Source organism: Leucoraja erinacea, chromosome 22, assembly GCF_028641065.1.
Source record: "Leucoraja erinacea ecotype New England chromosome 22, Leri_hhj_1, whole genome shotgun sequence".
In the NCBI taxonomy this organism is placed as follows: domain Eukaryota; kingdom Metazoa; phylum Chordata; class Chondrichthyes; order Rajiformes; family Rajidae; genus Leucoraja; species Leucoraja erinaceus.
The window spans coordinates 8,228,415-8,242,932 of NC_073398.1; the positions used below are offsets into that span (position 1 = coordinate 8,228,415).

The 14,518-nt window shown below is 40.3% G+C and overlaps 1 protein-coding gene across 1 annotated transcript in view; it reads right to left on the reverse strand.

Moving 5' to 3' along the window:
* The window catches only part of plekha5 (pleckstrin homology domain containing, family A member 5), a 251,081-nt gene that overhangs the window by 127,726 nt on the left and 108,837 nt on the right, over positions 1 to 14,518 (reverse strand). The window contains 1 exon segment of the mRNA XM_055652880.1: positions 1,447 to 1,530. Coding sequence (XP_055508855.1) covers positions 1,447 to 1,530 — 84 coding nt within the window.

The window sequence follows — 14,518 nt, forward strand, 5'->3', positions numbered from 1 at the left end:
CTCCACACAACAAAATGGTTCCCACCCCAACCTCAGCTATCCGTCACTGCAGGACTCGGCCCCAAATTCTGATCTTCTACTAGCCCAGCCATCTGCCACGGTGATTCCCGACCCCGCTGAAATCTGAACCCTGCCCAAGTTGCGCACCATAATTGATCTGGCCACCGCTCATGCTGACCGTTTCATCAAAGCGAAATACTGGTTGGCATACATTGGCTATCCAAAGAGTGTAAAGCCTGGAGATGAAACAAAGTTTGCAGGAGGCTGCCGTTGACTGATGTGGTCGTAAGTGTTCTGCTCCCACAGCCAGAATTTTGAGATCCACATATCTTACCACAAAGAAAGAAAATGACACCAGCATGCATCCTGGGATTCATTTAAACATGAAGCTGAACATTTTAAATGGCACTCTTTTAATAATACATCCATTCATCAGTTTAAGGATTGCTGCAATTTCAGTGATACGCCAACGAGACTGCTCGATTTTTGCAGCTCACACAAATATTATTAAAATCAAAAATTGTAATCTTTGGTGACCCCATTTTCTACTGTATACTACTGTTTAAAATGGAGACTCACAAAATTATAGGGCAGATACAACTGACTGACCTTATTCCTCAATATAAATCAATGTAGCTTAATTGAAGTGCTTTAGGAGAACAGGGACAGGCAGAAATCGAGACCCTGAAGCTACTACTTTGGACCTCTAACCATCTGCTCCAGACACACAATTGATGCGCAGGATGGATGTCCATTTGACCTATTTAGGTGCTCGAAAGAGGAAATGCATGCTTCCATGGATAGCTATTGTAAACCCAGCAATATCATGGGCATCGCATTTTAAAAAATGGTGAAAGTTAAGCAGATTGTCACCATATTACATAAACTGGGAGGTACACAAAATTGCTGGAGAAACTCAGCGGGTGCAGCAGCATCTATGGAGCGAAGGAAATAGGCGACGTTTCGGGCCGAAACCTTACTCCACTTACATAAACTGGAATTGTGTATCGAATTCTTGTTAAAGAACATATTTTGTTATAGAATATCTCTTGTTCATGTGATGCCACATCTTCATGAAATTTTAGCATAAATTGCAAAAGATTAAAGTCATAAGGATTTGGCAAGTACTAAGTCACTGAACATTTGGATGCAATTATAGTCAGTCATATAATAAACTGCTTTGAAAACACAGCAAAAATTTCAATTACAGTGTAGTATTTTTGTGCTGCCTTTCCAGAAAAAAAAGTATTTAATTTAAAAACCACAGTGGGATCTAAATGGCAGAGTGCGAATTTAAAAACATCTGCAAGCAGTGAAATTAATTGGACAAGAATGTGAAATATTTCCAAGTCAGCAAATTAAGCATCTAGAATATTGCCTGTACCGATTTTCAGCTGTTTGCATAAACATTACGGCGCAGTACACAAGGAGAAAGTTGTGACTTACTCGTCGTTCATGACAAATATACAGTTTTCTTGCGATGTATGTCCTGTCACCGGATGTTTGCACGTTACCTTCCACTCATTGTGACTGCAGAAAAAGAAAATACGGATCAGTTTGCTTTACCAATATAATTACCTCCCACCTCACTTCCCTCTGGATCCTGCATCCATGCATACAGTGTACGAACGGCACACTGATCAGATATCCGCCTCTTGGAGCCAGCTTTAATCTTTAAATGCGAGGCACACTGCTTAAATCTACCCCAGATGAACCAGTTCTGTGGTATGGAAACAGCAAACACAACCCAAATGAATTTGCCTGTACATGATAGAATGATAAAATGGTATCCAGTCAACAGCTAATTTAAAATTAATTTAGATTAAATTCACAGTCAGATCAATAAAGCTGGGAGAGGATTTTTTGTTCAGGTTAAAGGAAATCTAATGTTTAAAGGCAAAAAAATCTCTGTAAAAATCCAAAGCAGAAAACATTTCAAGAGTCCAATATGTTTAACTGTCTCTGTACCAGCAATGGAACAGTGAAATTTGAGAACTATTGTGTGAATAAAACACATCTGAGGACTTTTTTTACATAAAAAACACATTATTCTCTCCACAAATTATTCCTGCATTTCTTTTTGCAATTCAAAGAAAACAGATAATCTTACATATTGCAAAGGATTGCAGCAGAGTGATACAGAATGTAGAGTAGATATCCATTCAGAAGCAATTAACCTCTTGTCAGATCTGGTTAAAATGGATCCTGAATATTTGCAACAGTAATGCTCATAAATGGAGGAGCATTTTGGGTTGTTGCTTTAGCATTTCAAACCCGATGATGGAATGAAGGTAATAGGTAACAAGCGTGGAATGGCTATTCATTCCCCTCATGTGAATGGCAGCAGCAGCAATGAAACATTGGCAACCATCTTATTAACTGATATAACATTGATCTTTAACGTCCATTGACAAACGTCGGAGTGTGAACATAAAATCAGACCAAACAAGGTGTAGTGGAGTTGCAACTTATTTTTGACATGGAGGGCAACGTATCCATTTAATACTACTAGTAAGATCGATATCCTGACGAACCGTGCTTTGCTTACAACAGCACTATCGCTAACTTCAATTATCTTGATCAAGCTCAACTTGGCTGTTCATTAGTCACCTTCTGCTTTTGTAAGGTCGCACCTTTATTTACACCTACTCCGTCTCCCAGGAGGATGAAGAACATTCACTACCTTCACTTTGATCATTAGATCCACATTCATGTTCATGCAACCTGTGACTTGGTGTTTAATAAACAGGCGCCTCTCACACTCTCATCTTCGCCTTCCGTAAGATTTTTCAGCTTCTCTTTTCTTTTAGCTAACTGGGTTCATCATCTGCATATCGTAAAGGTCGGTGCTTTGAAATGTTACTTTGATTTCTGCCTCAGCTTCTTTCATAGTGTCAAACGACAATTGAGCCCATCACATCTACACCAACCTGTGGGCAACCATCCATATTCATCCCATCTTCCAACACTTGGCTGTGAGCCTTCTGTGCCAGACCGATTCAAATGCTCGTCTAGACAGTTCTTAAGTGCTTCCACAACGCTCTCCTTCTTTCTTACGGATTTCATGTGTGGTGCTATTACAAATTGCTCAAAATTCCATGAACAGCATGGAAAACAATTCACTCTCCTCTATGCCAAATAGACTTCTTGATCCGATGCTCACAGAAAAGATGGCACGATTTGTATTTGTATGTTACCAATAGAAATGTAGATGCTGGTTTACAAAAAAAAGACACAAAATGCTAGTATAACTCAGCAGGTCAGGCAGCTTCTCTGGAGAGGATAGATAGCGGATGTTTCTAGCCGGGACTCTTTGGATTAAAACGTCACCTATCCATGTTCTCCAAAAGAATAGAGATCATATGTCGGCAAAATGGATGGAAAATGGTGATAACACACAAGGATGGATGTGATACAAGAAGACACTAACCAAAGCACAAGAGCTTTGGAACATGGTTGGCAATGTCGCCCCTGAGATAGCTAGTCTGCCAAGTCATGCAAAATCAACATACACTCAATACACTCAGAACTTGAAAATCTTTCTTAAAATACCTCTTATTGTGTCTTAAGATCAGCCAAAGGAAAGCACTGCAGCAATGAAATATTTAGATCGTTCCTGAAATAATTGCCAGAAAATTGATTTGTAAATGCCTAATTTTACCCTGGGACCCTGAAATGCATTGGATTTCTTCTTTCTCAACAGGGGAAATACAGGTACCTTAAATGTATAGTGTTCACATAAAATAGCATTGCTTATCTGACAGCCGTCATCTTTTACTACTTGAGGCCCGTGTAAACTGTTTGCTTCTTTATGTGTCAGTATGAGATGGCTGGCTGGCTGCAACTCAAATGCACTACTGACAGAATATACTATAATCTAAATGGAAAACAAAAATCTTCAGATGTTGGAAATGTGCGGGAAAAAAAATGGAGAACATCACCTGAGGATTTAACACAGAATTCAATAATTTCAGCACCAATCTTACCGATTTGTAACAGAACCAATTTTGATCAAAGATCATCAAATTGAAATGTCACCACTGTTTTCTCTCTACAGATTCTGCCAAGCATGCACAATGTCTAACATTCTCTATTTTGTACTTCACTTTCCAGCATCTGCATTGGATTGCTTTTCCAATGTTTTCAACATCGCCATTGCAACACTTGTCTACTCTCCATTTTTTCTTTCTCTCCTCTTCTGTTTTCAACCTTCATCTTTCTATTAAAATCACTCGCTGATAGGTCATTAACAAGCATTCACATCCTCTCTCAGTCAGTACCATCATTATGTGTATCCTTCAGACTCTCTTGGTCTCCACCCGATCACAACCACTACCTTCAATCTATCCACTTTCCCCCCTTCCCCGCAACTTAAAACATGTTTGATTTCTACATTTTCCCAGTTCCAACGAAAATTCACCAATCTGCAACTCTGATGAACTCTGTTTTTCTCTCTCCATAAACAACTCTTTCCTGCTAAGTTTTCCAATTTTTTTTCTCCTTTTTATCTCAATGACATTATTTAAAATGCCTCACCACCCAACATCAGAATCATTTTCCAAATCCTGTCAGTTTGGAGAAGTGCTTTAGACAAATCATTCATCACCGTAAGACTAAATTAGTCTTTTAATGAAAATTGTCAACAAAAGAAAAATCTTTCTATATAATTATCTGCCGGTAGAACTCATTGTTTTGATGACCACTTGACTTCCCTATACTTGCATTATAATCTAAATTTGCAGCAGTTTTTGACTACATTTAGAATATAACATACTTTGCTGTTTTAAAGCTTTCACCAGCCAGCTTTCTTTGTCTTTGCATTTACAAGAAGTAGAAGAACAGGGGAAATTTACAATATTATCAAATTTGATAATTTCGAAGGTGATTATTAAACCTGTCGGAAATTAGATAATTAGGTTGTTGGGCTGGAAGCACACTGCTATTACTCTGACGATATGGTGTGCACAAAGGTAGGTGCTGTCTCACAGCACCAGAGACCCCAGTTTGATCCTGACTACGGGTGCTGTCTGTATGTCGTTTGGTTCCACGGTTTTTCTCTAAACTAAACTAACTTGGAAACAGATCTGGAAGAGATCTATAGCTCTCGTTGCCTGCGGAAGGCATCACTCATACTAAAGGACTCATCTCATCCCGCACATCACTTGGTTGTCCTTCTGCCCTCCGGAAAGCGTTACAAGTCCATCAAATCACACACCACAAGATTAACGGACAGTTTCTACCCCAAGGCCATCACCACTCTGAACTCTGCACTGAACACACACACCCCGTAGCCAATATTCTGTACTGCTACAATACTATACTGTGAAATTTAGCACATTCTGACTTGACAACGTTTTTTTTGCCGTTTTTGTTTCCATTGTCTTTATTATTCATCTGTTACGTTGGAGTTCTGCTCGGGCAGTGCACCTGAAATGTCGTTGTATGTATTTACAATGACAATAAATGTGTATTATTATTATTATTATTACTACTGAGTCACTCCATCAAGAAGCTATATATTGATATGCAGTTACCAAATACGTTTTCTCAGAATAATCTCTCTGAGGTAGCCTAGTCTAGCTGAATTTTCATTATTTAATACAATTTACAACTGCTTTTTGAATTTTGATATTCTCTACAATTACTATATTAACCGCCTTGATTCAACAATTCCTGTGTTTAAGAAAAAACTGCAGATGATGGAAAAATCAAAGGTAGACAAAAATGCTGGAGAAACTCATCGGGTGAGGCAGCATCTATGGAGCGAAGGAATATGTGATGTTTCAGGTCGAGACCCTTCTTGTGAGTAATGATCCAAAGTTCTGCCTTGGCTGCCTGCACAGTGAGATCATCACTGCCAGTAACAATGGTAGTGGAGGGCTTTAAACAATACAGGGAATGAACGTTAATTCTAAGATGTGCAACTATATCGGAGTGCAGCGCATCAGTCTGTACACCAGCCTTGTTACACACTTAATATAAAAACATAAACTGCTGGAAAGCACTCAGCAGATCAGGCAGCAAATGATCTATGTCTGTAGATGCTGCCTGACCTGCTGAGTCTTTACAGACGGTGTGTTTTTATTCTAAATTTCAGATTGTCAGCTTCTAGTTTTTTTTTTGATTTGGTGCACACCTAGATTAGAGCACTCATCTTCTATGCAGAGACACAAGGAATTGTTGAATAAAGCACCAGAAAATATGCCAACTATTTTACAGAAGCCTATGCAAAGATCTCAAGAGTGCAGACTGTGTCCTCACAATATCATGCCAATTGTCAAAGAATTACTTAATATCCTTTGTTAGGACGACGGTTCCTACAAAGTTATGTCAATAATTAAGAGTTTCTATGAACTTGATCTGTTATCGCAGTATAGCTTTATGCTGCAAAACTGCAATGATTAGACACCATAACTTGTTGCTTTACAGGAATTAATCAAAGTATTATCGTTTCAAATTCCTCGTACGTTACAAAACACACTTGGCTAATAAACTATGATTATGATTATGATTTGTGGTGCACATACAGTGCCATCCATAATGTTTGTGACAAAGACCCATCATTTATTTATTTGCCTCTGTACTGCACAATTTGAGGTTTGTAATAGAAAAAAATCACGTGTTTAAAGTGCACATTGTCAGATTTTATTAAATGGCATTTTAATACATTTTGGTTTCACTGGCTCACATCTTCATTGATGAAATTACAGCTGCGTTTATACATAATCCCCCCATTTCATGGCACCAGAATGTTTGGGACACGTGGCTTCACAGGTATTTGTAATTGCTCAGGTGTGTTTAAATACCTCCTTAATGCATGTATACGCGAGCTCTTAGCACCTAGTCTTTCCTCCAGTCTTTCCATCACCTTTGGAAACTTTTATTGCTGTTTATCAACATGAGGACCAACCTTGTGCCAATGAAAGTCAAATAAACCATTATGAGACTGAGAAACAAGAATAAAACTGTTAAAGGCATCAGCCAAACCTTAGGCTTACCAAAATCACCTGTTTGGAACATCATTAAGAAGAAAGAGAGCACTGGTGAGCTTACTAATCGCAAAGGGACTGCCGGGCCAAGATCTCCACAACTGATGATAGAAGAATTCTCTCTATAAAAAAGAAAAATACCCAAACACCTGTCCGACAGAGCAGAAACATTCTTCAGGAGTCAAGTGTGGATTTGTCAATGACCATTGTCCGCAGAAGACTTAATGAACAGAAATACAGAGACTACACTGCACGATGCAAATCAATGGTTTGCTGCAAAAATAGGGTGGCCCGGTTAAAGTTTGCCAAGAAGTACTTAAAAGAGCAACTTATATCAGAGTGTTGGCAAGGGCAAAGTACGGAGGAGAGAAGGAACTGCCCAAGATCCAATGCATACCACCTCATCTGTGAAACACGGTCGCAGGGGTGTTATGGCCTGGGCATGTATGGCTGCTGATGGTACTGGCTCGCTTACCTTCATTGGTGATGCAACTGCTGATGGTCGTAGCATAATGAATTTTGAAGTGTATAGACACATCCTATCTGCTCAAGTTCAAACAAATGCCTCAAAACTGATTGGCCAGCGGTTCATTCTACAGCAAGACAATAATCGCAAACATACTGCTAAAGCAACAAAGGAGTTTTTCAAAGCTAAAAAATGGTCAATTCCTGAGTGGCCAAGTCAATCACCCGATCTGAACCCAATTGAGCATGCCTTTTATACGCTGAAGAGAAAACTGAAGGGGACTAGCCCCCAAAACAAGCTTAAGCTAAAGATGGTGCAATACCGGCCTGGCAGAGCATCACCAGAGAAGACACCCAGCAACTGGTGATGTCCATGAATCGCTGACTTCAAGAGTCATTGCATGCAAAGGTTATGCAACAAAATACTAAACATGACTACTTTCATTTACATGACATTGCTGTGTCCCAAACATGATGGTGCCCTGAAATGGGGGGGAGGACTATGTATAAACACTGCTGTAATTGCTACATGGTGAAACCAAAAATGTATAATAATACTCTTTAATAAAATCTGACAATGTGCACTTTAACCACATGTGATTTTTTCTATTATAAATCTCATATTGTGGAATACAGAGGCAAATAAATAAATGATGGCTCTTTGTCCCAAACATTATGGAGGGCACTGTAACTCTTAAGAAACATATGGGTTTCAAATGGTCAATGAACCATGCAACTGTCTTATTCTCTCAAACATCTCCTTCCCACTTCTGTGGAATTCACTCATCACTGCAATACTATGTGAATCATTCATGCTCACCCAATAGTAGGACTGGCAATGAATGCTGTTACTCTTTGGAATGTATTTATCATCTATTTGTCAGCGTAGCTAGATTGTTTCTCATCGGAGGCATTGCAGGAGGACCAGAGGCCAAGCGTATTGAAATTCAAAGACAGAGAGCTCAGTTTTCACTTGGATCGCCTACAATATGAAAGCAATCAATGAAAGTGATCCTTGTGAAGGGGAAACGTAGCACATGACCCTGCGCCAACCTATCACAGCATGAGAAGATGCAGACAGGGAGACACTATCACAAAATACCTTTGTTGAGCAATTTTATCTAGAGTGCTAAAATAAAAAATACTTTCCACACAATTGGATCTTAAAGTTTGGAGTGCAATTACTGTTATGTCTTCAGAAGATAGTTTGCCGTTATTTTATACGAATCATATTTTGAAATCACGTAATCTGGATGGGATTGACTGCATTTGCAGGGAGATAGACAGCATTGTTCAATTAGCAGGTAGCTCTGCGCGCACACACACACTCTGCAAAGTTGAATCCAACTTTCTATTATAAAACTTCCTGAAGCAGAATTTAACTGTAGTATAAAATCTGTTAAAATGGAGCAAACTATACATCTTCCAGATAACTATTCAAGGTTAGCACCATAAGACATGCAAAACAGCCCCCTGTCACTGCAAACTTCACACTGAAGCTACTTGGTCACATTTTATGGGTCCTTCCAAGTAACACTTTTCTTCAAATGTTCAAAACCAAAAAAATGTCAACAAACAGTAGTAAATACTGGGAGACACAAAATGCTGCAGTAACTCAGCGGGTGAGGCAGCATCTCTGGAGGGAAGGAATGGGTGACGTTTCGGGTCGAGACCCTTCTTCAGACTGATGTCACGGGAGAGGGTGGGACAAAGATAGAATGTAGTCAGAGACAGTAAGACTAGAGGGAGAACTGGGTAGCGGAAGGGGATGGAGAGAGAAAGCAAGGGCTATCTGAAGTTAGAGAAGTCAATGTTCATATCCCTGGGGTGTAAACTACCCAAGCGAAATATGAGGTGCTATTCCTCCAATTTGTGCTGGGCCTCACTCTGACAATGGAGGAAGCCCAGGACAGAAAGGTTAGATTAGGAATGTGAGGGGGAGTTGAAGTGCTGAGCTACCGGGAGATCAGGCAGGTTTAGACAGAATCAGCAGAGGTGTTCAGTGAAACCATCGCCGAGCCTGCGCTTGGTCTCGCCGATGTTGAGAAGTTAACATCTGGAACAGCGGATACAGTAGATGAGATTGTAGGAGGTGCAAGTGAACCTCTGCCTCACCTGGAAAGCCTGTTTGGGTCCTTGGATGGAGTCCAGGGGGGAGGTAAAAAGACAGGTGTTGTTCTCCTGCGGTTGCAGGGGAAAGTACCTGGGGAAGGGGGTGGTTTTGGTGGGAAGCGACAAGTTGAACTAGGAGTTTCGGAGGGAAGGGTCTCTGCGGAAAGCAGAAAGGGATGGACAGTAGTGGGATCCCGTTGGAGGTGGTGAAAATGTTGGAGGATTATATGCTGTATGCGACTGCTGATGGGGTGGAAGGTGAGGACAAGGGGGACTCTGTCCTCGTTACGAATGGGGGGAAGGGGGAGTAAGAGCGGAGCTCTGGGATATCGAGGAGACCCTAGTGAGAGCCTCATCTATAATGGAAGAGGGGAGCCCCCATCTCCTAAAGAATGAGGACATCTCCAATGCCCTGATATAGAACACCTCATCCTGGGCGCAGATGCGGCGTAGACGGAGGAATTGGGAAATGGGGATAGAGTCTTGACAGGAAGCAGGGTGGGGAGAGGTGTAGTTAAAATAGCTATGGAAGTCAGTAGGTTTGTAGTAGATGTCGGAACTATGTGAGTAAATATTGATTTCATTTCCCAAATTGGTCCTCATCTCAGCTATTGTCTTGTCTCACTTACATTATAGCTCCATCACTAAAATCATTACCATCCATGGTAGGATCAAAAATTAATTATGTTAGTCAACCAGGCTTATTCTAGTTGAAGCAGACCTCATAAGGTTCCTGTCACAAAAGCGTTAAGCAATAGCATTAAGTGGAGGATGACTCTGTGGAGCAGGGGAAGCAGCAAAACCTAACGCACACGTGCCTCATCGCCCTTCTGCTAATTGACGCATTTGCCATATTACAACTATTCATGCTCTTGATGATGTCCAGTTGGTCACCATATACATCATGCTTCGATTCTTGTTTCAATTACTGAATTTGTTTACATTGAAACTGTTGGCAGTTCTTCAGATTCAAAACCAAAACATGCATGTGTTGAAAACATGATGATGACAAGATGCAGGAGAGATTTGGATTATAAACCCACATTTGGATTATAAACCCATATTAGTACTAGAAGTCTGTGGTCCCTTTGAAATCTTGTGTAATTATAGATGGAATATACAACACAGAAACAGGTTTTTAGTCTAAGCAGGTCCATGTGATAATCATCGTGCCTCATTCTAGCTTTCCACAATCCTCTACAAAATACATCAGCAGAAACCTCCATTACAGACTCCTTATCTACCGTTCCCTCAATGTTTCTTTACCATTCGTAAAGAATGCCAATGTGGGATCGTGTGCCATGTAGTCATAGTCCAAGACAATCGATTTCTTGGTGTAAATCTCACATTGAAAGCTGCTTAGTACACTCTTCGAGTGGAAATACTCTAAAAAAATCCATCATGCTTTTCAGACCAAAATCTTCTTACTCATGGGATTCAGAGCCTTGCTGCTCATCCTGATATTATATCCAATCCTCGTCATCCTTTTATATAATGTGGTGACCAAGACAGTGTACACTACCTCAAAAATGTGACCTCTCCTTACTTTAATGAATGGTTAGTCTAGGTTCATTACTTTTCGTAGCCCTGAATTAAACTCTTGTGCTTGGTTTGCCTTTTAATGGCCTTATCAATCTGTTACCTTGAGTGATTTGGTTATTTGTACAATCAGATCCTGTGTTGCTTCAGGCAATTTAGATGAATTTCCAAGTCATCCATGGTGTCTTAACCCAAATGGAATATCTCCATCGGTCAAAGATAACACAAGATGCTGGAATAACTCAGCGGAACGGAACTGGCAGCATCTCTGGAGAGAAGGAATGGGTGACGTTTCGGGTCGAGGCTCTTCTTCAGTCTAAAGAAGGGTCTGAAGGGCTTCGACCTGAAACATCATCCGCTCTTTCTCTCCAGAGATGCTGCCTATCCCGCTGAGTTACTCCAGCATTTTGTGTCTATCTTTGGTTTAAACCAGCATCTGCAGTTCCTTCCTACACATTTCCAGCGGTTATCTCTAGCCAGACACAACTAAGCATTGTCACCAACTCATCCTGAATAGAAACACATTTTCGCCACTTACCCTTTCAATTCTAGAATTACAAACTTTGGTTATACCTTCCATTGAATATCATAATTCACCCACCTTCTTCTCATTCAGTTTCATTCTTAACAATTCACAACACATTTTCCTGGCTTTCTGCAATGAAATTTACAACATCTGACAAAAACAGAACCTCACTGCTTGTTGTAAAATAACTACAATTTTCAATGGCTCTTTAAAGTGTTCACTTATTTAAGAGCCTAAAATAAAAGGAATACAGCAACATATTTCAATTCACAATGCCGAGTCTCTATCGTTGCTCTTCTATAAAATTACTTGTATTTATAAAGTGCCACTTCCAAAGTGGTATTTGAACTCAAGTATCTGACTCATAACCTGCCAATTGAGCTACTTAACACTACACCTCTGTACTCTGGGACAGACACCGAGTTGATCAATATCCATAGCTGATAAGATTGGCCTTCAACAATGACAACCTTCGCAATAACTACCGCAACCAAAAACAACATAGCATTGGGCTAAAGGTGATTCTTGATAATAGAAACCTGGAGAAAATGTGAGAAATATAACCAAGGTCAGATATTTCTAAAAAGGGAAATTACACACCTTGTTATGCCACCGTATACTGTGCAACATCTTTCCGAAGCTTAATATTTTAGTTGAGAGAACATTATTTTTGTTTGCTGTTGCACAATTAGACGAAGATTACCTTTAATTACACTGTTAGTAATTATATTACAAATTATGATTGAAAATAGATACAGGACTCTCTTGTGTGTCTGAGGTCTCAAGGCAATCAGCTGTGCTTAAAAAAAACTACAGACGATATAAACTAAAATCAAAACAGAAAATGCTTTAAAGCAACAGTTGCTTAAAACTGAGAGGAATAGATTGGTAAGATGCACATAGTCTCTGGCCTAGAGTAGGTGAATCGAGGACCAGCGGACATAGGTTTAAAGTGAAAGGAAAAGATTTAATGAGAATCTGAGCAGAACCGTGGGTGTATGGATGGAAAGAGCAGCCAGAGGAGATAGTTGAGGCAGGGATGCAAGAAACAGTTAGACAGGTACATTTGAATAGGACAGGTTTGGAGGGATATGGACCAAACACAGGCAGTTGTGACTGGAGTAGCTGGGATAATGTTGGCCAGTGTAGCCTAGTTGGGCCAAAGTGCCTGTTTCCACGCTGTGGAACTTCTATGACTCATAGATCAGACAGCATCTGTGAGTTACCGTTTCACTCCAAGCACCCTGGTGAGCTTTAGATGTTACCTGGCCAACTTGGTGTTTCCAGCTATTTCTGCTCATTTCCCTCAAAAGCAGATGATATATTTTGATCAAAAAGTCCCTCCTTGGACCACAATTTAGAAGCTAGAATTTCTTATCCTTCTTACGAAAACTAAACTTCCCATCGTATACCAGAATGTTCTTAATTTATTATGGTTATTGATTTAAATTAAAAAAACATTAAGTCGACAAGCACAATTATTTCCCCCCCACAAAATTGTAAGAGAAAACAAACCAACCGTGACTGAAAATGCATTACTTGCAGCAAAATATCAACACCATATTTTGCACTCAAATAGGCATCTGTGAGTTGGCAATCATTTTAAAATGACTACTTTAAAGGATTTAAAAGAATGAAGATTTCACACCAGAAAGAACAGTAAAACTTTGCTTACCCTACCGTGGAGTTTAACCAAATGGGAACTTAAGCATCAGCACCAAAATGTGCAAGACGCTGCACGAGACGGCCTGAAGTATACAACAAGATTCTTTATCCTCACATTAAATCACACCAGAGTCACAAGTACGTTCTCACATACGCCTTTTCCAAATGTGTGTAAATAAAGCTTCATTCATGCTGTAAACCAGACTCATGAGAACTAACAAAGAAAAAGCTGTTGTAGAGTTGCTTCCATGAATAATCATTGCAAGAAAACATCTCCAAATGTCTTTAAAAAGAAATCCTGGTACGTAGCAGGATCAGGGTAATGGGTAGCTAAATCATCAGCAATAAATAGGCTCAAAACTCCTTAATACGCGTGCATGGAGCAAGAGTTTTGGATCAGGGAGTGAGGCTCAGACATTATCAGGAGGGCCAGGTGTGTGGAGTAGATTGGGAATGGGAAGGTCTTTTTGGGGGATGGTAGATGTGTGGTAGCAAGAGTGGAAATGTGCAGTAGATAGACATAAAGTTCTGGAGTAACTCAGCGGGTCAGGCAGCATCTCTGGGGAAAAAGGATGGGGGATGTTTTGGGTCTGGACCTTTCTTCAGACTGAAAGTAAAGGGGGTGGGGGTGGCGGGGGGGGGGGGGGGGGGGGGGGGGGGGGGGGGGGGGGGGGGGGGTGGGGTTGGGGAGCTGGAGGAGGCGAGAAAAGACCAGGGCCAAACAGGGCCAGCCACAAATGACCTCAGGCAAGGCATGGCTTGGTAGGTCCATTGTTGGCTAGGGAAACTGTGATCTCTAGAGAAACAATGTGGAGAACTGTGGAATTGGTAAAATGACAAGGGTAGAGGAGGGGGGAGTGTGAGATGGTTACTTAAAATCTCAACAGAAACTATGTGGAGAACTCTGCAATAGTGCAAGAATCAGAATCCACTAATTGTTTTAGTGTCACAAAAAATCTTTCTTATGCGGCCCGCTTGAAATGGAGCAGAGGAGAATTGATAAGAGAACACCATGTATAGCTTTAGGGTATGATAACACACTGTCATGCTGTTTAAGGCTCATCGATGAAACAAAGCTTTGAATTAGACATGGCAATCCTTCACTATTATTAATGTTCATTAAAGGCTCAAGAGCCAACAGTTTATCAAGATCAACTGTAATAACGATTATATTCAAACCTTTTGTATACTTTGATAGCACAGCCAGTCAAGTCCAAAAGAA